Source organism: Myodes glareolus, chromosome 12 (assembly GCF_982192425.1).
Source record: "Myodes glareolus chromosome 12, mMyoGla1.1, whole genome shotgun sequence".
NCBI classification, from domain to species: Eukaryota; Metazoa; Chordata; class Mammalia; order Rodentia; family Cricetidae; genus Myodes; species Myodes glareolus.
Window position 1 is genome coordinate 84,232,110 of NC_142037.1, and position 25,481 is coordinate 84,257,590.

The 25,481-nt window shown below is 39.0% G+C and overlaps 1 protein-coding gene across 4 annotated transcripts in view; it reads right to left on the reverse strand.

Moving 5' to 3' along the window:
- The window catches only part of Nalcn (sodium leak channel, non-selective), a 281,079-nt gene that overhangs the window by 53,698 nt on the left and 201,900 nt on the right, over window positions 1-25,481 (reverse strand). For 3 of the 4 annotated variants that reach the window (XM_048422068.3, XM_087912334.1, XM_085698169.2), the window contains 3 exons: window positions 22,147-22,283; window positions 20,696-20,837; window positions 5,619-5,692 (listed from right to left, as the gene is read on the reverse strand). In XM_048422068.3, the coding sequence (XP_048278025.1) occupies window positions 5,619-5,692; window positions 20,696-20,837; window positions 22,147-22,283 (353 nt within the window). The remainder of the gene's footprint in view (window positions 1-5,618; window positions 5,693-20,695; window positions 20,838-22,146; window positions 22,284-25,481) is intronic. The other variant, XM_085698170.2, reaches the window with a different exon arrangement.

A 25,481-nucleotide genomic window follows, 5' to 3' on the forward strand; every position in this document is an offset into this window, starting at 1 on the left:
CTCTATCATAGGACCTGGAAACTAGCTACTCTTGCATAGGACCTGAATTCAATAACCAGCATCCACATGATGACTCACAACCTATTTCAGGGGATCCTAAACACTCTTCTGATTTCCATAGGCATCACACATACACACACATGATACACAAACTTACATGCAGAAAAAACTGCCCATACACATAAAATAAAATACCTAAAAATGTAAATAATTCCCTTAAATTCAGGAAAAAGGGCAGTGTTACCTATTATCTTCTGCACCCTTCATCTTAGCTCTAATTAAAGAGACTATTCTTTAGACTTTCAATAATAATTATAAGTGCATAGTGCCATTAATCAAATATCAGGGTACAAATACTAAGACTGATCATTTGTCAAGGCTGTAAAGATACGATTTGGCTAATGAGGCACTCATGGGAAAATCACAAAAGGATAGATCTTTTTGGAATACCATACAATTTAATTACTTTTTTGTGTGTGCTATTTCTCTATTTGTCGATGCTCGTGAGAATGGGAGTGCAATTTTGCTTGATTTGGGGGCTTTGAATTAGAGCAAGCCTCTGCAAAGGTAGCAGTGCTTTGAAAAGCATGTGTTCATTTTTTTCCTCCGATGCTGAGAAAAGGTCACCAGAAGGAAAGATCTTCAGTCAACTGAACGGTAGCATCCAAGTCAGAACAGCTGAGGAATCAAGTGTGAGCGGCATCCTTGACTGATGTGGAGGATCAGTGTGAAGGAGGTTGCTCCTTCCCTCTCCCAACCCTCTCTAGGTATGTCTTGAGGGAACAGTATGGGTGCTATTTAGCTTCCTAACTTGGAGCCATGAAGATGTGATACACCTTTTCCCCATCAAAATGGCTATAAATATATTTCCATTAACAAAAAATGTCAATTAAATTTATAAAATTATTTAGTAAAGTGACATGAGTTAAAGATGAATTTGGGTAAAAATAGGTGGCTTCAATGAAGAGCGGTGTCCTTCTAGGGCTCCTAGATGCTTTCTCTAGTGGATGGAATTTTCTGTTAGTAGCAATGGATATGGCACACTGGTGTGCTGTTTGGTAGAAGATGGCTATGTTGAAATGTCAGTCTAATGGGAACTGTGGCCACAGTAGCTCTTTGATTTCCAGGGCTGCAAATCCAGACCCTCCACCAAGAAAACTTAACATGTCTACAAAGGGGAGGCTGCTGTACTTAGTCAAAATCCTCACTCTTAGCTCTAGGTTCTTTCCTTCAACTCATTTATATGCACTATAGACTGCAAGTTCAGACTCTGTGGTCATGAAAACACAACACAGCATAGCCTCTGGGACACATTAAAAGCAGTCCTATAAGGGAGATTTACAGTTCTAAGTGCCTACATTAAACATTTAGAAAGAGCACAAATAGATGACTTAATGATGCCACTCAAAAATTTGGAAAAATAAGAGCAAGCCAAATCCAAATCCCATAGATGGCAATAAATAATAAAAATTGGAGAAAAAAACTAAGAAATAGAAACAGAAAATGATACAAAGAATCAGGAGTCTAAGCGCTGGTTCTTTCAGAAGATAAACAAGATTGACAGACCCTTCCCAATGAACCAAGAGAAAGAGAGAGGACACAAATTAATAAAGTCAGAAATAAACAGGAAAACATCACAATAGACAACCAAAAAATTCAGAATATTATAAGGGAGTAATTAAAAAAACCTGTTCTCCATTAAGGTAGAAAACCTAAAAGAAATGGACATGTTTCATCCAAACAACCCAAGTCAAACCAACACCCTAAATGGATACAACTAAGGAAGAGTTTAAAACAGTAATAAAAAGTCTTTGAACTAAAAGAGGATCAGCTCAGATAGATTCATAGCAGAATTCTACCATAATTTTAAAGACCATCTACAGTCAATCTCTCTCAAATTATTAAAAGAAAAGAAAAGAAACAGAATGGCACTTCCAAACTCCTTTTAGGAAGCCATTATGGCTGTAATACCCAAATTAGGTAAAAATACTACAAAAAATGAATTACTGGACAATATCCCTACCAAACATAGATTCAAAAATTCTCAACAAAATACTTGCAAACTGAGTAAAGACCTACATCAAAAAGATTATCTACCATGACCAATTTGGATTTATCACAAGGGGGCAGGATTGAGTCTACATACACAAGTCAATAAATGTTGTAAATCACAAAAATGGACTTTAAGATAAAAGTCACATGATCATCTCAATAGATGCAGAAAAAGCCTTTGAGAAAAATCTACTGGTCTGTGATCAGAATACTTCAAGGCACCATCTAAGCTCCTGGTCACTATGTATATAACCAATCCAACCCCCCTCCTTTCTTTCTTGGTTTGCATGAGTATGTGCATGTGTGGAGTGGTGTACGTGTATGAGACACGTATACATATGGGTTTATGTGCAAGTGGAGGGCAGAGATTGATGTCTGGTATCTTCCAGTCATTCTCCACTGTACTTTTTGAGATATAGTCTCTGTTTGAACCTGGGGTTTTCTGACTGGGCTTGGCAGGCTAGCCAGCAAATTCCTAAGATCAGCTTGTTTTCATAGTACTTGGATTACAGATGCATGCTGCCAAGGCTGGTTCCTTATAAGGGATCTGATTTTAAGAGCCAGAGAATGGCCAAGACTAGAGTCAAATAGCATCTTCTGGGCACGATGGAACCTATGCTCTCATGTACTCAGAGAAGCAAAGACAGTTTTATCAATAATGATAAATGCTTTTTGTAAAGATCAAATTTACAAAAACTAAAATCCTATGTCCAAACTGTAGTCATTTATTTCCTGTAATTCAGAAGGTAACATATAGCCAAGATCTTTAATTCTGTGCTTTTCTGGAATGTTGTTAAATCCCCAAATTATACAACACCTGGGAAAGGTTGAGAAGGGTCCATATTTCCTGACAGTTTAAAGATTTTTTTCTCATATCAGGTATCGTTTCACATAAAAGCCCCAAATTTGTACATATTTTTCAAAAAAAGGTGTTAAATTCCCCCATGCAGTATTGTCTGGATATGCAAATTTTATGAAAACATAGTCTATTTCATCCATCTTATTCATTCAATTTTGTGACAGTGTGTTCCCTTTAAGTCACTTTTCATTGTTAAACTGATCAGCTCTCAGAAAAAGTGTGACTTTTTTTCAACTCAGATGACATGTTCACATAGATCTTATGACATGATGTTCTGCAAGGCCTAACTGTAAATAAAATGATTTCCTGGGAGGCCTTGAAAATTTTGTCACCTACATAAATATTAGAGTCCTGGCCCACAGGGCTCTCTGGGAAAAGCCATGTCCCTTTGTTTGGCTGCCTCAAAACTGAATATCAGATCGATGTACGCCATGATTCCCAGATGGGTGAGTTCTTCCCAGTCTCATGAAGTGGGAGAGGAAAAAGAAGAGAATGGATGAATGAGGAAGGCAGTGGATCTGTGAGTACACACTTGTTACTTTTCTCATTGCTGTGACACAACTTTTGAGGATGAGAGGGTGTGTTTTGGCTTACATTTAGAGGTCACAGTTCATCTTTACAAATAAGTCATGGTGGCCAAACCTTGATGCACCTGGTCATAGTGCATGTGCAGGCAGTAAGCAGAGAGAGCTAAATGATGGTGTTCAGCTAGGTTTCCCTTTTAGATAGTTCAGGATTAGTTCACAGAAGTGTGCTGCTTATACATAATGTGGGGATTCTTATCTCAGTTATTCCAATCTAGGCACTTCCTCATGGTCATGCCCCGAGGTTTGTCTCCTAGGTGATTCTAGATCCTGTCAAGTTGACGACCAATGTTAACTATTACAGTATATAAAGAAAGTGAAGCCTGTAATTCTTTCCATATAACTCCATTCCCTTTTAAACTCCAAAGTATTGAGATATCCTTGGAATAGCGTCATTCACTAGGAACTCTGGTTATGACTTGCTTATTGGTTACCAAGGGCAGTCGTTCACTGGGAACCTTGGTCTTGGCTTTCTGGTTGGTACCTAGGGCACAGAGTCATTAACGGGACACAGCTGGCTTACTGTGTAGCTCCAGTAAAAAAATCAAGTTGAGTATCTGTGTACAGGCATGCTCACTCTGTAGTCCAAGCACAGTAAATTTGCTGAAGGGCAGTTGTAACAGGAAAAACAGTAGGAAGGTTCTAAGTTAGACTCAGTATAGGATGTTTCCCTGAGTAGTTCATCATTTTAAGGATGTTTCTCTTCCTAGTAAGTGTGTCAGCACTTCTGTAGACCCCTCCCATGAACTTGCTGGTGTAATTACAGTTTGACCAAGTTTCTTGGCGATTATGAGCTATCCAAACAAGTCTCACGGCATAGTCCAAGGGTGACACTGAGACGAATGACCACCTAGTTAGAGCACGACCACACTGAGGCTCAAGTCTCTTTCCATAAGACCTTTCATGTCTGTCCAATCATACTGAGAATACTCAAGCCCCAGCAGTATTTATTTTTCAGCTCAAAAAGCTACTGCAATCCATGCATGACTTTGTGCCTGAATGTCACCCACAGAGGAGAACACTATGAAATGTGTCTTCATGAGATAGGACTTTTTCTCTCTCACGAGTTTCAAGTATCAAGTTCTCAAAAAGTTAGTTTTTCACCTTATGTGTACCTAGTTGTATTTCCTCATCATGGCTTCCCAAGCCACAGTAATACAGGTCATGGAAAGATGCTTTCACAAACATTTCTAGCAAGGGACTAGGTAGAGGAGTTTGATTTCTTCCACTTACCATGAATTTGCAGACTACTTCACCATATCAGGCGCCTATTAGCTTTGTCAACCATGCCATTTTTATCTTTTTATCATTAAGCATAATAATGCAACCATCTTGATGTCCCAGATGCTTACACACTTTTAAATCCTATCACTCTCTGTTATAATGTATAGTCTGTTATGCTTAAGTGGTCAGATTGATTTCCTTATTGATACTTCACTTCAAGCCATATTTTAGACAGTAACACTAATATAATATAATATTGTGGCCATTCAAAGGTGGCTATGTGGGATTAGAGAGATGACTGATCAGTTAAGAGCCCTTGCAGTTCTTGCAGGACCCAGGTTCAGTTTCCAGCAGCCCCATGGAGGTTCACAAACAGCTGTACTGCCAGTCCCAGAAGATCTGCTGCCCCCTTCTGGCTTCCACGGGCACTGCATGCATATGCTGCTTGTATTTCCAGCCTGGCTTTCAAATATTAATAGATCCTTAGTAACAGCTGAAGAAATCATAATTATTTTTCAGACTTGTACTTTTTCCATGTTCCCTTCAGATTATTTTCGATACCACAAAAGATGTAGGTGGTCAAGAATAATGATAAAATTATCATTATCATGAAAAATTATCATTTTCTACCTTTTTTTTTGGTAAATGCTTCTAGGAATAGTTTATTTAAACACATTAAATAATAAACATGGCACATTATGATAATGAAACACTATCTTTTCTAGACAAACATTAGTTACATCTTTGACATTATCTTTAAGCATGAAGGTGCACAATCCTACAATTGAGCAGACAGTAAATATTACTGTCCGGAAAATGAATTCATCGAGCAAAAGTTCTGTGTGTTCTTCATGTAATCCCACTTACATTAAAGTATGCCTCGTAATTATTGGTATTACCTTAAGATTTTTGTGACCGCAGTCTCCTTTTCCAGAAGGTTCCTTGCCCTGATGCTGAAAACTGACTTGCGGAGCTGAAAGTGTAAGAAGCACTTTAGTTTTGGGATACAAAGAAATGATACATTCACAGCCCACGAAATGCTGGTTCTCTGTCTCCTTTTGACCTTTATGTCACATGCTACATTTCTCTTACTGTCTCTTCTTCCCATCTTTGGTCCCCTTTCTAGCTCTACCCACCTCACACACACAAGTCCAGGCTGCACATATGACAAACTGGCATTTGTTTTCTGAGTCACTGGATATAATGATTATAATAGTACTCTTTCCTGGTGCTATTTTTTAAAATCAGTGCAGAGATTCTAACTGTGAGGCTGCGTATCACAGCTAGGGACTGATGTGTGGTGTGTACAACTCTGGTAATGACACTGTCTGTTATCTGAATAATTAAGCTCCAGGTTGTAAAGAATTTGGTGTTGCAGTTAACACTTGAAATTTGTATTAGTGAAATGTTTTCCAATCCACACTGTTCTACTGCAGGTTCCTGGCCTGTGATCTAATGACAATCTGAACGTGAATTCATGAGGTATTTTATCTTCAGGGACAGGGAAGGATGACAGGGAGGAAAGGTCAAAGTTCCCCTCTAAGCCATGATGATAAAGTCATCCTGGAGAGAAGGATTAAGAAAAACACCCTGGAGGGCAAATCCAGATCTATCCTGCTCATGGGTTGCCTGTTAGATTAGCAAACCACCTTACATGTGACTAAGTGATCCAAAGAAGTAGTGGGAGGAGGGAAGAGATGGAGAGAAAACGGGGTCATACACCATCCAAGCTAGAGTCCCAAGAACTAGGGGTGGGGCATATTTAGTAGTCAGCATTGGAAGTCAACGATGGGAAAGTGAGCCACTGTCTGCCACCAATAGATTATCTTTTCTTACCACTTGGCACAATGTTGCGGGAGCTCCTTCTGCTCCTTCAGCCAATAGCCTTTAAGATACCAGCCCACTGGGGCGTGGTCTCTTATACTTTAAAAAGCAGCGGGAACAGGTGCTCTCTCTCTCTCTCTCTCTTGCTTCTGGCTCCTGTTCCTGCTGTTAGACTCTCTGTTTCCTGTTTGTGATGAGAGGACTGTTGTTTGGGACGGTGATCTGTAAGTTTTTCCCCTCAAATAAATAACCCTTTTTATTATCCATAATTCTTAACTAGTGTGGGATTGTTTTGCGGCACAATATCAGTAAACACCGAAAACAAAAGATAGATAGAAGCCAGGCTCTTGAATTCTGGAACTGAATAGTTCAGTGAGTCAGGTCAGGGTAGGACACAGGAGCTCCCAGTTACAAACCAGTCTACAAAAAGGCACTACAATGTGAACAAAGATGTCTAAATGGCCAGGCTTGGGGAAGGACAATGTCACAAACCCACTTTTTCCTGTGTGTGTGTGTGTGTGCACACATGTGGAGGCCAGGGGTCAATATCTATCAAATGCCTTCCCTATCACTATTCACCTTGGGTTTTTTACTCTCTCACTGAACCTGGAACTCAGTACTTGGCTAGATGGCTGACCAATGGGGCCCAGGGCTTCTCCTATTTCCATACTTCAGTGCTGGGCCACACCCAGCTTCTTGTGTGGGCGATAAGGATCTGAACTCAGTTTTCCAAGCTGGCACAGCGAGCCCTTTACCCACCTAGCTATCTACCTCTCCAGCTCCCACAAACTGGTCCTTGCTATTACTCCCGACCACTTGGGTAATATCAGGATGTACAATGTAGTTCTCACATTGCGTAGCAGATCTGAAACGAAGTGCAGGATCACTGAACACACTGACCTTTCCACCCACATCCATGAAAGTTTTATCTTTTTGTAATTAAAAAAAAAACCTGAATTGTTTTTAAATTGACTAGAACTCCAGAGAAAATTAATCACATGTTGATAGAGACTAGAGTGGATATCATTTATGTAGAAAGTGCATTTTCATGTAAAAGGGCATTGTCTTTCCTACGTCATTCACCCCCTAAAGAGGTGATACTGGGGATAAGTTTACAATCTTTGAGCTTTTAGCACACGTCAAGGGATCGCTGCTCAGGAGTCACAGCTGAAGGTCCTATCAGAGGAGGGCTTCTGCTCTGATGACTAGAACACACAGTGAGGAGGCAGAAGTCAGGCCCAGGATACAGGAGGGCCAGCAGCGGCACACTGTATGCAAGGAGGGCAGACAGTGCAATGCTCAAAGCCATCAGTCTGCCTTAACTGTCTTTGGTGTAAGGCCACTGAAATTCAGTCACTTGTCAACTGCTCTGCAATAGAGCAGCTGATACCAAACACACATTCTGTGTATTTGGGACCCTCTCTAGTACAATAAACTCGAATCAATTAAAGCAAATGCAGAGGTGACGTGTTCAAGGTTGTTCTTGAGAATGGTATAACAATTAGCAGAGGAAGTAGCAGTACATTTTCTGTTTTAATGCAAACCCTATGGATTAAGCTTGACTGCGTTCAAAAAGATGTGTATTTGATAAGTTATATATCTTTCTATATATATCTAAGCTGTTATTTTCATAGTAAATAAAGGTCTGTAGCTATCAATCATTCTTTGGTCCTTGACTGTGATAGTAAAACTTTATCTTTTTCCTTTAGCACAGACATTCTTTGGTTGTTTTAGTCTCAAAGAACTCAGAGCTACACTGCTCTGCCCTCTTCTGGTTTCAAAAGATACTGCTAGTCACCTGAAATAAGCCTGGCACAGAACCATTTCAAAATATGTAATTTCAGACCATAAATTGCAAATGGTAGCAGTGAAAAAAGTCAGTAGCAGCTCATACTGAATATAAGTGCATCAAATATGCAGCAAATAAGAAGAAAGGGAGGGGACCCATTTAGACAGAGCTAGCTCTGGAAACAAATGATTAGATAAAATGATTTTGGTGTTTTACAGTTTTATTTGCAAACCTAATGCATTCATATCACCAAATGGAAATTCCTTGATAGAATTAGTGACCCAAAACAAATACAATAAATTTTCATTTAAGTGTTAAAGTAGAACATAGATTTTTTAAAATAACATCTTAAACTTTTGATCTCAAAGATACATCCATATTTTGAGGCAGCCAGAACTCTTATAACTTGTGTGAGATCTTAGCCCTCAGTAACACACACACACACATACACACACACACACACACACACACACACACACACGCATGCACATACACAGTGACTGATATTTTGTCAATTGTACACTCTAGCACAGAGCTCAGAAGCCATGAAATTCAACTCAAGTTCTTCACAGTTTCTGTAATTTGGATTGGAACAACATAGCAATGGATGGGTGGCACTTATTTTTAGAAAGTTTTTTTTTTGTCAAAGAATGGTGGCAATTCTCCTGTAGTTTCTGGTAGCATGGGCTCAGTTGAGGGCAAAGGACAGGAGGGTTCACAGGGTCTCCTGCCTTCTCTTTTCCCTGTGAATCAGTGGTTGATTCACAAGTCTCAACAGTTATGCTTTTGGTTTGATCTCTCTGGTAGGGTCACCTAAGGTGCCATGATCTGTCACCAGAACACATACTCTCTGTGTCTTTTTATGATATCAGTAACATTAATGTTCATTGCATAGACTCTTTTCACTTGCGAAACTGTCATTCCTTGCATCTCATTAAAATGATTCCTTACTAGGGAGCTGTCTCTCTTGTATTAGTTTTTATCTACCAGTAAAATCTACAGGGAAAATATTAAAGGGAAGTTCGTGATTCTTGATCTTTTCATATCAGTTTTTAATAGTTAATAGATTTTATATAATCTTTAAAAGTGATTAATTATTTAAAGCATCATTATGAATTCAAGGTTAAGACACATTTGATGGATTTTAGTCCTTTACAATAGCTGTTTTTAATGTTATCTATTCCTTGATGATTTAATATGCTATATTTTGATCACACTCTTTCCCCTCCTCTATCTCCTTACAAATTCCTTCTCTTCCTCCCCACCCACCCAACTCTATGCTCTTTTTCTCTTCATAGGTCGACAGATCAATGGCCTATTGGCCCATCAGTTCTTTTGACATGATGCTAGCAGCTGTCAGCACAGTTCCTTTGCTCTCAGGACGACACAACTATGTGTTCTTCCTATTCAAAATCAACAATACTTTCTCCTAGAGGCCTTGATGCACCTATTGAGAAATGGTTTGGGGGGCACATAATGTAGATTTTGGCATTGTTAATCGCTACCAAGATGGTCACTATTCTGGGACTTCACCTGAGCGGACTCTGATGGTTTCGATTTAGATTCAGGAAATTTCACTTACTTTTTCCATATGACATCTATTCTTGATTTCAAGACTTGATATTCCACACAAGGAACGACAGGTTTGTTTGACTGTCTCCTAATTGCTTACTAGTTACTGTTCACAGCCAAGATGACTAGCAGAGATTGGAAGAGTGCTGCCTCGCTCTTCTTCCTGCTGCCCCATGTCACCGAAGCCCACGACTGTGGTGTGTTTCTCCTTTATCTCTACCTTCCACAGTCCCCGCTCTTCCACACAACTGCCTCCCCCGTCACTTGGTTCTCCATTAGTGTCTGCATCACTTTCGCAGGCGATGTGTCTGTCAGAGCTGTGGTTTTCAGAAGTTTCTTTGGGAGGGTGCGTGGGAACACTTTCACATTGCGCTTTGTGTGTACAATAACATCTTGATAACAGTTTTTCTGTCTCTTTAATCAAGAAATTCAGTTTTCCTGAGTGAAAAAAAAGTCTTTCCTGTGTGGTACTCTAGTTTCTTTGCATCTAAAGGGTTGTTCCTGAAATGTCTGATGATGATCTGATGTTTATTAATTTAACAGTCACTTGCTGCTTGGGGAGACAATACAAAAACACTTTTAAAGTCTAAAGTCTTATAACATATGTGGTGTAGATCGTATTTCTGGTCCCTCTTGAGCAATATTTCCAGAGTTATGACGCATGCTTTTCATATTTGTTTCAAATGTTCTGTTTTAGGATATTTCTCACTTATTCTAGTATCTTGCTGTGGTATTCTCCACTAGAAATGCCTAGAATAATAATGTGGACCTTGTTTTCATTTCTTTTTGATTTTTGAGGTTTCCTGGTGGCTGAGGAGATGGCTCAGCAGGTAAACTGCTTGCTATGCAAGCATGAAGACCTACACCCACATAAAAGCCAGGTGAGTGTGACGCAGGGCATCTCCCCCAACACTCCAGAGGCAAAGACAGGCATCTCAGAGCAAGCTCCCTGCTTGCACTAGACAAATCAGTATGCTCTAAGTTTGGGAAACTCTACCTCAAAATATAAGGTGGAGTGTGTTCAAGCAAGATACCCAGCATCAATTTCTGGTCTCCACACTCATGTGCACACCCATGCATAAGCACTTTCACACACATGCATATATACACATATACATGAGCACACACCTTACATATACATGTACATAAGAAAAATTTAAGAAATTTTCTCTTTATTATGATTTTTGGGCACAATTTAGCATATCTAATTCTTTTATATTATTGCTTTTACTTATGATTCTTTCCCGAGTTCAGTACCTCACTTCTGATTTCTTTTAAAGCTTATTTATGCTGATAATTTATCTTTATGTAGTTTTTAGATATTTAAGCTCATTTTGCAAAGGAATACTCCAGGTATAAGTATTTGTAGACATGGTTTTATGGCATACTTTTTGCTCATTGTTTTAATAACTTACAATAGCATCTTTGATTTTGATAATTAACTCTTGTTCATTTATATGCAGCATTGTATGTATGAACCAGGCAGTTCAGCGTTTCTTAACTCCAGAGCTTCCATTTCTCCTGCTGTTGATTCAGTGCGGTGATCAAACATGGGCCCTTTCATTCCAGGATTTTCTGGCTCTGTATTCCACCCTTCATCTGCCATTCTTGTTCCCCTCCCAGTTTACCTGGATCTGCTGTTTTCTTCATCATTCCTGCCCTGGATTTCTTCCTTTTCACTCAGTGCAAATCTGTGGATTATCTCAGAGAGCACTGGAAGGTACTCCCTTTTCCATAAAACACTGATGATCTGTGGATGACCTTGGTTTTGGTTCGAAAGGACATCAATAACATGGGAGTCATGGAGCTGTTGGTTTGTCTCCACCCACTTTCATTTGTTTCTGTTTTGAAACGAGGTCTCCTGCATCCCAGATTGGCCTCCAATTAGCTGTGGAGCTGCAGATGACTTTGGAAGCCTCCTGTTCTTCCTGAGTGCAGGCAGAACAGACATGCACCGCCACCTCTGGGTTTCCCTCCTTTTAGTTGAGGTCTATGGATTACTTAATTTTATTTTTTTAAAATGTTGTGTTAGGATATACTGCTTGAAAGTTTTGTTTTTACTTTCTGTACCTGTGTGTTTCTTTGTACTATGTGTGTAAGAGCCTTTGAAGGCCAGAAGAGAATTCCAATCCTGGAGCTGGAGTTACATCTGGTTGAGAGGCACCAGTCTTTCTGGGAAGCAAACTGAGGTCCTCCAGAAGAGCGGCAAGTTCTCTTAAGCGCTAAGCTCCCTCTCCTTCTAGGTGCTCTATTTTGCTCACAGAAACTCAGATACTAAGAAAACACTTTTGTTATCCTTCAGGAAGATTTCCTACTTTCTTCACGTTGAATTATGATGTAGATTTATCACTTTTACTATTCTTTTACTTAGTATTTATTGCTTCCTTCATACTCATCTGATTAATATCCACTTGAATTTTTATTATCACTTTTTGATACCTTTGTGTTTTCTTGAGGATATATTTTCAAAGTAAATTCTGGAGTTGAATGTTTAGAAGGTCAATTTAAGTATTTATTCCTCTACTATATATGTACCCTAAGCTATAGTTTTCTTTCTTAAAATACTGCTAGTAAAAAGCTGCATTAACAATAGCAACTATTAAATTCCTACATCATAAATAAGGGAGCGTCGAAGTTGATACTTTCATAATAAGTATCAAGAGAGATTGAGCAAGAAAAGAAAGCACAGTCATTTGATACAAAATATAACTGGGTCTTATTATAAGCCTCACAGAGTTAAAAATAATTTTATGCTCATAATCTTAAAAGCACACATGAATGGAAATTTTTCTTCAACTAAAATGTCAAAGGATCCTTTAGCTGTCTACCAGAAGCTTGCTATATATTATACCAATTACTTTCCACTTACAGATTCTATTCCATTATTTCAACAAGGAATTGTTTGAAGTGAATTTTTAACATCAAAATACATATTTTCTTCTCTTTTTGGAATTGATATTTTTTGTTACTGTTTTTCTCATACAATATATTTTGATCATATTCTTTTTTTCTACTCCAATTTCACCCAGATCTTCCTCACCTACCTACCCATACTACTCATGTTCTTTCTCTCTCAAAATATGTAACCTAAAGATTTAAAGTAGAGCTGTCTGGTTCCTTTTGATATATAAAAGTTTAGGTTTGTGATTCCTTTAAGAGTCCTCATAAGATTACCCTTTAAGATATGTTATAAAGTCATTGACCCTTTCTCTGTAACTGCAAAATGTAGCCTGCCAGTAAAAGACCTGACAAAACACCTTGCTTGCCTCATGGACAATCTATAATAAGTTGCCTGGGCATGAATATACGTGGGTTCTTGGCATAATTTGTTTGTTACCTGTAATACATAAAGTGTTTAGTCATATGAGGGAGATAAGAAATATGTTTTTTACCTATAACCAATCACTTAAAAAATGGGGATGCTGCTGTTTCGACTCTTGGACTGCCTGGAAGATTCTGTTGGGGTATAAAAGTTGTAAAACAACATGAGAGAAAAAAGAGAGAATGAAGAAGAATAAGAACAGAGAAGGAAATCATCAAGAGGGTTTTGTGAGTGCCTTTTCCCTAATCCTCTTCTGAATGAAAAGCTCAGCTTTGCTGACTGCGTGGATTCCTGTCAAGGCCCTGTGCTGCTGGAGGCTGACCCTCCCGACACCCGTACAAAATCAAATAAATACATAACAAATAAAATGAAGGAACAAAGAAACAAACAATAAGACAACAAATGCTAACATACACACATGCATGCACACAAGCACACATGCACACACATGTACACACACACACACACACACACACACGTCTTTTGTTGGCCAACTTCTCTGAGGCAAGGGGCCCTGGAGTGGGTACACACAGTGATACACTGTTGAAGGAAACTTATTTTCTCTTTGCCAGCACAGTTTCATGTATCTCTTTGGTTAAGGGTGGGGCTTCATGTTCATTTCCCCTTGTCTGATTTGAACTTATGCAGATCTTGTGAGTGTCTTACTGGATTTTTAATTTCATTATACTTTGGTTAAATCATGTCTTCTATAGAATATTTATTTGGCATGTGTTTACAATTTATGAGAAACCAAATATTTAAGTTGTATAAATCATCTTCCTTTTCTTGAATAAGGATATATTCTTCCTTAATAGAAGAGGAAGTGCCTATTCTCACTGCAACTTGATTTATCATGGCTGGTTGGTATCCATTAAATGCCCACCTATATCTAAGGAGAAACAGTGGAGGAATGGATGCGGCTGGGGGTCAAAGAGAGGAGGTGGGGGGACTAAGAAGAGGGGAAGGAGGAGGAACTTTGGTTGGAATATAAAAACAAAACAATAAAATGCTGTGGGAGTAACTTCCACTGCCTCAACCAATAGTCGCTGAAATACGAGCCTACAGTGCAGCGGGGAGTGACTTCCGCTCCGTCAGCCAATAGCTGCTGAAATACCAGCCCACTGGGGCGTGGTATATTTCTCTTTTAAAAAGAGAAGCAGATCCGGATCAGGCCCTCTTGGTTCCGGCTCTTGGTTCCGGTGCTTGCTCCTGGCTCCTGCTCCCGGCTCCTGCGACTAGGCTCCCTTCCTGACGGTTTATGGTGTATGTAAGTTTTACCCCCCAAAATAAATAACCCCTTAAAACATAACTGGTGTGGGATTGATTCGCCGACAACAAAACACAACATTAATGTTCTCTAGTCATTAAAGGAAGAATTATATCAATGCCTATTACATGTACATTTCAAAAATCTCTGTATCATTATCAACTTTTTTGAGTCACAATCTGTCCTGAGGTATTATATGTATATTTTAAGCTTTATTTTCAAATTAATCCTCATGGGTAAGAATTCATATTTTTTTAAAATGAGAAATCTAAGAATAATAAAAATTAAGATGTTTGCTGTCATGAACAATGTGCAATTTACAATTGTCATTAGAACTCTGGGTGGAACCAGCTGAAAAACAAAACCAAAATTCTCTGCTTGCTTTTTGTGAAAGATGAAGTTCGCACACCTATGACAAGTTTTACTTGTTCCAAATCTTACTGTAGAAATATCAGAGCCAATGTTGTGCTTGTCTACATGGGTGTCATTCATGAATAGAATAAGAACCCTGAAATATTGGAAAGGATTCTTTTCTAACTAAAAAGAACAACTTTCTAACTCATCAGAACCACTTATATCTTACATTTACTGACCACTTGAAATTAGAGATCAATCCTGGCTTTCATTAGTCAGAGGATTAATTCAAGTAATTGAGTCACTTGGGAACAGATACTGATGTATTACGGAATGTTAGAGTCTCCTGTAGCAATGAAGAGTCCCAGTGATCACTTCTTTCTTGGGACCAATTGATTGCAGAATGAGGGACTGATATTTGAGAAGGAAACATCACAAATACTAACTTGGTTGTGGAATATTATTTTAAGACATGTTACATTTGTTTACGCTGTAGAATATTTGCTTCATGATGTAAAGATGTGTTGCATTCCTTTATGTTGCGTATGTTTAACTCTGTAAAACTGTGTTACTTTGCCTGTCTAAAACACCTAATACAGAGAGGGGAAAGAGGAGCAAGAAAAAGAGAAAGAGAAGAGGGTGCCAGAGGTCAGTCACCAAGTATGAAGGAATTAAAGATATATAGAATAAAGAAATATAAAAGTCCCAGAGACAAAATGTAGTTAAAAAGAAATGGGGTAATCTAAGCTAGGAAAGTTGGCTAGAAACAAGCCAAGCTAAGGCTGGGCATTCATAAGTAAGAATAAGCCCCTGTGTATTGAGAATTGGGTGGCTGGTCCCCAAAGAGTAAAACAAAACAAAGCAAAACAAAACAAAGCAACAACAACAAAACAAAACCAAAACCAAAAAAAGTCAAAAACCCCAACTACACTTTGTGACTAAGATTTGTTTTCTCGCTATCTTTTTTATTTGAAGTGTTAATAAATTTGTTTCTAATATAGAGAGTTTGGATGGACTTATTTTTTCTTTCATTTTGAAGGTATTAACAGAGCAGTAAGAAATGAGAAAGTGGGCACATGAACATCTGACCATGAAACAAAACCATGGTCCGATGAATAGGGCTTGATGAGCATCATTTCTGCAGGGAAGGCATGGAGCAATTATTGTAATGAGGCACTCTATTGAATGGCTCCCACATAACACACAGCAATTGGAAATAAGCAATTACTTAAAATTACATAGGTGGAAGGTGGTGCCTCATTTGACTAGATTTGAATTTATCATGCACCCATGAGCTGCAAATTAATATTGGAATGAGTGTGACAGATCATGTGTACAGCAAGAGGTTTCTCTAAAGTAAACTTTTTATGGAGTTGACATTATGCTGGGAAAGAAAGAATTCTGAAAGGTGACTGATGTAGGTGGCAGGAAGACTAAAATAGTCATGTCACAATGCATATAAAGGTGAATTCCATTATTATGTCACATTATGAAGCTTTGAAATCTGTCTTAGAATGTGGAGGGGAACTTTAAGTGATGGGTCAGGAGGATTCTGCATGGGACTGTGCTAGGTTCTCTGCATATATGTTATGGCTGTGTAGCCTGTGGGACTCCTAACACTGGGAGTGTGTGTGTGTGTGTGTGTGTGTGTGTGTGTGTGTGTTTGACTTTTTCACATGATCTTGAGACCATTTTCCTCCTACTGGATTTCATTGTCCAGTCTTGAAATGAGGGTTTGTGCCTAGTCTTATTGTAGCTTGTAATGCCGTGTTGGGTTGATATCCTTGGGAGGCCTGCTCATTTATAAAGGGAAATGAAGGAGTGAGTCTCGGGGAGAGGGGAGGTGGGAGGGAATGGGAGGAGTGGAAGGAAGGGAAACTGTGGTTGGGATGTAATGTATGAGAGAAGAATAAATAAATAGAGATTTGATATTTGTTGTTTCCATATTATAATTATGAATCTTTATAAACACCATTTTATAAAGGCATAAAAATTAAAACATCTAAGGGGGGGAGGTACACTCTGTCCTGGGACTCTAGGAAGTCCCATGTAAGTTGATTCCTACTTTATGTGAAACTTCATTTTCTGCGAGTTTCACATAAGCTGTAAAAGATGAAGATGGTAGATTCTACATCTATGTACATTCCGTGTGCATAGCTGCTGTCTGAAATGCATTTTAAGAATCAATTAACATTACACTAAAAGATTACTTTTAATCTCTAAGCCTATTTTCATTTTTGTTTTTCTTATGTAATTAATCTATCAAATAACTGTAAATAAGGTAACTGTTATGAAGGACTGCTTATTTGGAAGTGGGTCATATTACCAGACGTATGTATCATTTTCATAGCTGGGAACCAAATGACTGGAAAGTTAATTGATTTGAATTTTATGACAGTGCTTCCATCACTCAAGCAATGGCTGAGGATCACCACAGATTTGGCAAAATCAACACTTAGCACCCTAGCTACAGCTACATAACAGTGACTTGCAATGCAGAGCATGAGACACCTTGATCCACTGAAAACAAGTAAAAATGATTGAAGCATGGTGTTAGCTAGTAAACCACAAATATATACTAGGGGCTGGAAGATGGCATAGCAGTGAAAACACTGGTATCTCTTCCAGAAGACCCAGGTTCAATCTCCTGCACCCTCATGGCAGCTCATAACTACCCGTAATTCTATTTAGTCCCAGAGGATCCAACTCCCTCTTCTAGCCTCCATGAGCACAAACATGAATGTGGACCACAGGCTTGTATGTGGATAAAACAACCATACACAAAAATAAAAGCAAAACAAGAAACAAATATATGCTAGGAAGTTTTGAACTACAGATGTAAAGACAAAATGACTCTTTATATCTCATATAAACAGATGGAGATTGGAGAGACAGATGAGTGACTTTGATTCTAGCCATCGATTTGTTTGGGAATTTAAATCCAGAGTCTAAACAGCACTGGGATCCTAGATTTCAATCATGCATTTGAACTTCACATGCAAATAACAAGAACACGACCACGAGCAACAACTGTGACACAGGAAGTGTGGTCTAACAATTACTGAAAGATAAGATCTGTAAGTGGAACTATACCCCAAAGAGAAAAAATAGATCGATGACAGCCTACTACATATTTTAGCAGCAGCTTTAGTTCCTTGATGCCTATTTTAGAGATTAGAATGTCTAGCCTGCATTAGCTACCAAAGACTTTCTTTGAGAATTTCACACATGACAATGCATTTTGATCATATCCATTCTTCACTTCCTGCTCTAACTCCTCTGGGTCTCCCTGTTCTCTCAGCTTTATGTGCCTTTTTCTCTCTTTAATTTTTTCTTAAAACATATATAAGGCACTGAGTTCATGTAGTGTTTTCCATTTACTCATGGTATGGTGCTGCCCACTGGTGCATGGGTGACCTACCAGGGGGTTTATTTCAGAGGAAAACTAACTCTCCAAGTAGGGGACAACTGCCTATAGCTCCTTTTTGCCCCTCCAAGAAACATAAACAGATTTTATCTAACACCCAAGTAAAAAAAAAATACAGTCTTGCAAGAATATTGGTTAGGAATTTCTTCTCTTACTAGTTGACCTTACACCACATTCCCACTGTTGTAGTTTAGTGGTGGTGGCTTCCTCCAGAACACTCTTGGCCTATAATGGTCCTCAAAACATAACTATTGAACAGAAGAATGTGCACCCAAACACAGCCACCTTTTACTTTGAGGTCAACAACTTGGAAAGTTGAATAAAAATGAGAAAAATTGCTGGTCGGTAATGGTGCATGCCTTTAATCCCAGCACTTAGGAGGAAGAGGCAGGTGGATCTCTGTGAGTTGGAGACCAGCCTGGTCTTCAGAGTGAGTTCTGGGACAGGCTCCAAAGCTCGCTGTATATCTTTTTGTTTTCATTACATTATTATGACTAACAGGTTGGTTAGTTACCTACAGAGGCAGTTTTAAGCTATCAGATACCTGCATAAAATTTTTGCATTTGGTGTTGTGAATACCAACCCTTACAGTTCCTCCTAGACCACCCTGCCTGCTGTCCTTAAGATACAGCACATGGATGTGTGTTATCAAACTGTTATCTCTCCCTCTTCTCCTGGAGATACATCTTTAAATAGTTCTTTTAGAGATGCCAAGTTATTATTTGGAAGAATTGTTTCAGAAGATCAACGTCCCTAAAGACCAAAGCAGCTTGTTCCCCACCCCTTCTGCCTTAATTTATTAATTTTTGAGTGTGTAAGTGTTTGCTCTGGAAATTATAGATCAGGTTGAGTAACTTGCTACATACAGAGTTACTTGACAGTCTATAATCATACAGAAAATTGCCAGAATGTTGCAACAAGGCTTTGTGAAGAGGAAATCTTCCAGAAGCCTTTAATTCACTCCAAGAGAATGTAAGATATAGAGTAGGCAATGTAGGTAGTTTTCTGTAGGGCTGTATCTGCCAAAGGTCCCTTTCTATGCTTTTCATCTGTGCTGGAAGGCAGACTCAAAAGATTGATCCAGTCTAGTGCACGCCTGGTGTCCACAGAGGCCAAAAGAAGGCATCAGAACTAGAATTCCAGATAGTTTGAGCCATAGTGTGGGTACTGGGAACTGAAATGGGGTCCTCTGCAAGAGAAACACATGCGCTAAAAGACCATCTCCCTAGCTCCTGGTCCCATAATAGCTTTTACTTTAAGCTGTTTGTCTTTCTCCATAGTGTTGTCAGGTTCTCAAGTTCATATCTTGCTTTCTTCTGAATTCTGTAGAGAAGTCCAGTCCACCTCTGGTTTATAGCCAAGTTTGGTAATATAATGAGGTGATTCTAAGACACCAAGACAATGCCTATATGCTTTCCAGTATGCAAAATGAGACTTCAGACTCCTTGTGTCTTTCCTTTGTCCACTTGGCTCTTTACCTGTTTATGGTGGTGACTAGGAAGTATAGATACCACAAACTCTCAGTTCAAACAAACAAACTAAAGAACAAACCAAAAGATGTTCAATGTACCATACACATGTATGATTTTTCAATACATAAGTAAAAGCTCTGAATGGTATTATATGAAGTCAAATTTGTGACCAGGAAGGCCAAACTGGGGTGGGGTGGGGGCAGAAAACATTACTGCATGGAACAAAAGTAGAGACAATAAATGAGAGGCAAAAATGCGGTCCTGAAATGGATATTTCATCCTTGAACAAGTCATAGGTTAAAATATCCCTGTGCAGGTGTCTTGTTTTACAAACTGCCCCTCCCCAGTTTGGGTAATTCTGGTGAGAAAAGACAGAGAAAGTACATACTGGTTAAGTTTCTGAATCCCAAGAATGTAGATAACATCTCAAGGCTTCTCCAGAGATAATGAAGTTCACCCAGCCTGACACAAACCTAATTATTTTCTGACAAAAATAAATGAAAAGGAAGATATTGGCATCAGAGTTTTTCTACAATCCTGGGTTCTGTAAGAATGAGGAAATCTGTAGATGATGAAGAGAAAATAGATGGTGAAAATTCTTTAGAAGAGACACTGCGAAGGCAATAGTCACTGTCATAATCTAGACTAGGACAAGATGACTAAGCCACAGGAGACAATGCACTCAGCTCTGTGGGGATGAACAGGAGACTGTGAGCATGAGAGGATGCTGGCATTCCATTTCTAAATATAATGGAAATGTGCATTGCATCACAAACAATAGATATGTATATGAGTATATACACAAATATCCGTTCACTATTTGCAAATAAAACCATTTTCTTCTTAATTCTCTCGAGACTTAGGAATCTAGAACCTTAAAAAGTTGTCCTATGTTTTTCTCTAATGTATGTTTTCGAGAAATTTGGTAACGGAGACAGTGGGTTCTTACTTTTTGATCAATGTACTTGTTGTCTTCGACTGTGGGCCGCTTGGGGTTATCACATGATGAGGAAGAGGTGGAAGGGAGGATTCTGAAAAGACAGCAGGTGTCCTGTTGCTGGCGGTCAATGAACTGCTTCATGAAGCTTTCCCTTTGTAAATGAAGTACACACATCAGGCATTTTTCAGAAAATGGAGCCAGAGGCGGCATTTCACAGAGACCATGAAGCAGCTCAGATCACAAAAAACAAGATGTGTCATACTAAGGAGGTGGTTAGATTTAATTATCAAATATTTAACTTAGAGAAAGCCTCCTGAATCCTTGCAAACTCCTGCTTAAAAGCATAATGTCCCTGAAATATCTTAAAAGCAAGGGTATCCAATAATTGATGGTGTGCTTTGAATCCTAGTATGGTAATGAGATACTTTATCTTTCCCCTAAGACTTGAAAGAATTAATTCATCTTTCCAAACTTTTATTCATGATAAAGTCCTTGAGAGATAATTTTACATTGAAAGACTCAAAAGGAAAAGACTTCATCTGATCTCCAAAACACAGTGAAAAAATTAAATGACATCAATGCAAGTAAGCAAAGTCAATTAACTTTAAAAAGATTAGAAATACCCAATATGCCATGTACTACATAGAGACACTTTGGTCACCAATAGGCTGCATGCAAATGGTAGTCCCATAAGATGGTGTAACACACAGTGGTGTGATTACTGCGTCTTCTGATGTTGACAGAATGGTGAAATCATCTAAAGAACCATTGCTCAGAACGTACGCTAGTCATTAAGTGACCGGATGGTCTTTTTCTATTTTAATTGAAAGTGTTTGGCACTGTAGCTCATTTCATACTTTCATTTTCAGATATTTAAAGATAAATAAATAGAAAAGTTTATATAATTTTAATTGTATGGGAGATTTTGGCACTATCCATCAGAAGACTAGCCTTTAATTATTAAAAGCGGGGATCTCAAAGCCCCATCAGTATGCATTTGTCTAGTAGGAAGGTGAAGCCGGTACAGACTGAATCAGTATAGGTATAAATTCTATGCTTCTTTTAACCTGTAGGAGGCAGATTACACTGTGACCAGACCGCCATATACCGGAAGTCTGCTGCCACACAGACACCTCTCAGAACTGAGTGCCAAATGAAGACAAAGTATTTGGACTTCAGTGAACCCTTTCAGCAACGACCATGCTGTCTATACCTGGGATGTATGATCCCTTAGGAGTCCCTAGAGGGAGGCAAGGACGTAAGTTTGTGCCTCACCTCCCTCTCCTCTTAAGAGATTGCTCACAGGACTCAGGATTCCCATGACAAAGGCAAGAAGGAGAGCAGGAGACAACAGATCAAATACAATCGCAAACCCACCCGCATACCAGTCTGTAAGAAGGGCTGAGGCAGATTTACGATGATAAGCCGTGTAGCGGCCATCAAAAGAAACAGTTTGATACCTGATCTTAGGAACTGTAAAATCTGAAGGAAGTTTTGAGATTTTCACCATTTGAGGTCTGTTTGGGAATTTTTCAAAGATTCTCAAGCGCAAAGGGAGTTTTTCTTTCGTGTCCGCATTTGCTTCGCTTTGCTTTAACTAGAAAGGGGAGAGGGAGGAGAGAGAGAAAAGAAAATCACACTGAAATGAACAGTTCAGGCCTCAGAGAATAACGTGTAATTGCATATACAGCCGGTAGATGGAAGCAAAGGCCCATCAACATGTTATACAATAGCACCCCTCCCCCCACCCCCTCGCATTGTTCTAAGTGTTAGGGAAAGAATAAAAGTTAACAGCAAATTAAACCAGTTCTTTAAAAAAAAAAAATTGAGAAGAAGGCTTTGTTATTGTGCTCCCAAAGATAAATTTCCTTTCATCCCATAAATTATCTTTTGCTTTTTAATTATGATTAAACATTCAAATTTATTTTATACACAGACATGGTAGAAGTAACAGGAACTTGCAAGTGAGCTAAAGTTTACACAGAGCCAATGTAGAACTACAAATAAATTTTTGGCTAGAATTCAATCCATGCTTTCTTATCCTTTCCCTTCCTCTTTCTAAGATTAGTTTTTCTTCTGAATTCTCTTCACTTCTCTTTGTCTCTTAAAAGAACCACTCTGTGGATTGCAGGTAACTCTCAATATCTTTCCTGTTTTCTATCCCTCTCCAAATTGTAATATTGGTCCTACTAATTCTCAAATGGGCTAAGAGGGCATCAGTCTCCTCCTCCCACACACACTTTGTGAAATGTCCTTTTTCCTTTAAAATGACAAAGTCTTGAACAGGACTATGAAAATCAACAGCAGAACTCGAGAGAGCTTTGATAAACAGAAGAGATGAGCAAGGTACCTCTCACTCAGACATCGAGATGTAAATTGGTCAGAAGGAACAGAAATGCTGCCTTTAGAGACTAGACCTCAATTCCAATGGTAGATGACTTGGCTTCCACATAATCTGGAGTGAATAGCAGGGTCGTGGGTCCTCGTTTCTAGTTTTCTCATCTTTCACTGTATATGATTATTTCACTTTGTAAAATATGCTTGAATTACCTTAGCTATGCAGACACCTACTTGATTTGGTGAGTAGGTTTTGATCTTAGGTGGCAATCTTACTCAGGGAGGGAGCCACTGTTGTTCATTACCCCTCAGTATGGCAGAGGACATGGATATAATACAATAGTTTTTAATGATGATGATGAAGATCGTAAAGCGACAGTACCCAGGGCCACCAAAATAAAAAGCACAGGCATCTCCATGTTATGAGAGCAACCAGAAAAAAAAAAAAGACTCTGTACATGAATGAAGGCTTATGAAAAAGTAGCAGGTTTCTAAATGATCGCTGATAAGCAACTTGTGAAAAATTTGCCAGTGGTCAGTCAGATCAACAAAGAAAGGAAAAGCTGCCGGCTTATTAAGGCAGACCAGACAGCAAGGCAGCCAGTGATTGCGTGCCAAAGGCTGACAAGACTGATGACACAGAGAGGTGCTTGCTCAGTTACGTTCGCTGACTCATTTGTTTAGATTCTTGTGCTGTCACTTTCAGAACTCATCCCATGAGCCTGTGAAAAATACCGGGGCTATGAAAGTAAAAGGGTGTCTGCCCTTTCCTTCACCCAGCCCATATCACAACAATCAACAACTATCCTTAAAGGATAATGGTTACCATGGAAGAGATATGACCAGACTGCTTGGGAACACAAGGCAAGAGTGAAGAGAGAAATAAGAAAAATTAGTCGAGGTATTATTTCCCCAGCTCTGATAGACATTTTAGACAGCAGGAGGGTCTAACCTGCAGACACTGCGTTGTATATTATATTAGTATGAGACACGAGGACAAAGGTTACGCTGGTCAGAACTTCTCACCAAAATGAAAATTCTGAGATCTCCCTAAGACCCTCTCCATCTGTTGACCCCTTCTGTCCTCATCAGAATCTCCGTGACTGGGCTTTTACAAGCCCTGCCATGGTTTTTTACTCATAAGTTAGTCCCTTATCTATTTCTCCATTCCATGGTTATAGAAATCTCAATTTTTATCTTAAAACCTTCCTGCTTTTACTCCTATACTTTTTAAAACTAAAATTATCAAAACTTTCCATTTAGACTCTTATTTCCTTGCTATACTTCTAGAATGCACAGTGCCTCATTCCTGCCAGGCCTCTGCTAGGCCCTTCTCTTCCTCTTTCATTTTTGAACTTCATGAACTTATACTTGTTTTTGGGATTTAGTTCCTCATGTGGTTCTTCAGAGAATCTTTCTCTGACCACCATAGTCTACCCCTTAGGAGCTCATACCACATAGGGCTGGGCCACACATTGAAGTTCGCATGGGTCAAAACAGTGAGAAATCTTCAGGTTCAATCTAACACACATTTTTAGCATTTTCTAGGCTGCTGTAGCAGTTATCAAAAAGACTTGTACTTCCATGAATCAGAAGCTACCAACTCCTCCAATTAGTTAATTTCCCAACCAAGGCTTCCCCTGAGCCCTGCTTCCTCTGAGGGCTCCGGAAAGCTCACCCTTACTACTTCCTAACTTTCTATGATTCTCTGTAGGCTTCTGGCTCATTCCTCTTCCTCGTTTCCAGTGCCACATTTCTTCTTCCTAAGGCTTTTCCCTGAATCTCCCTCCTTTTTCCCTAGTAAGGAATATAAACATCAGATTCAGGGGCTCACTCCCATCCAGAATGATTAACTGTTTACTTCTGCAAAGGTCCAATTTCCAAGCGAAGTCTCATTCTGAAGCTCTGTATGTTTTGGGAGATGCTTAAACCCATGATACAGGTCATCATTTCAAATTATTTCATCTCATGTAAGCCATGGTCCCTCTTTTCCTGAGAGTATGAGGCCTAGAAGGCTGGGAAGCTGGTGGAGTTTCTTTCCTCACATTCAGTGGTTAACATGAAGTCGGCTAAGAGAACAGTCACTGAATAAATGGCACTGAGTGAGTGACAGAGAGAACCCATCATAGATAATTTAGAAACAAACAAACAAAAAGCCTGGTAGGCCAGACAGAGATGCAGATGGTATCTATTTGTTAATTGGACAACTTAACTGTTCTGATGTAGTGTGTAGGAACTCTCCATTTGCTGAATGGAATAAAGTTAGTCTCTTGTGGCATTTAACTGGTTGTGATGTTTGCCACTGACAAGCTGATAAATGCTTAGACCATGTTTAGACTGACATATGTTTTGTCAGTGGCATGATGGGAAAATGTCAAATTATAGCTATCCATGCCCTAGGACACAGTGATCAATACAGTAGGCTTATAATATTTTTAAAAAATCTTGCTTCTGTGTT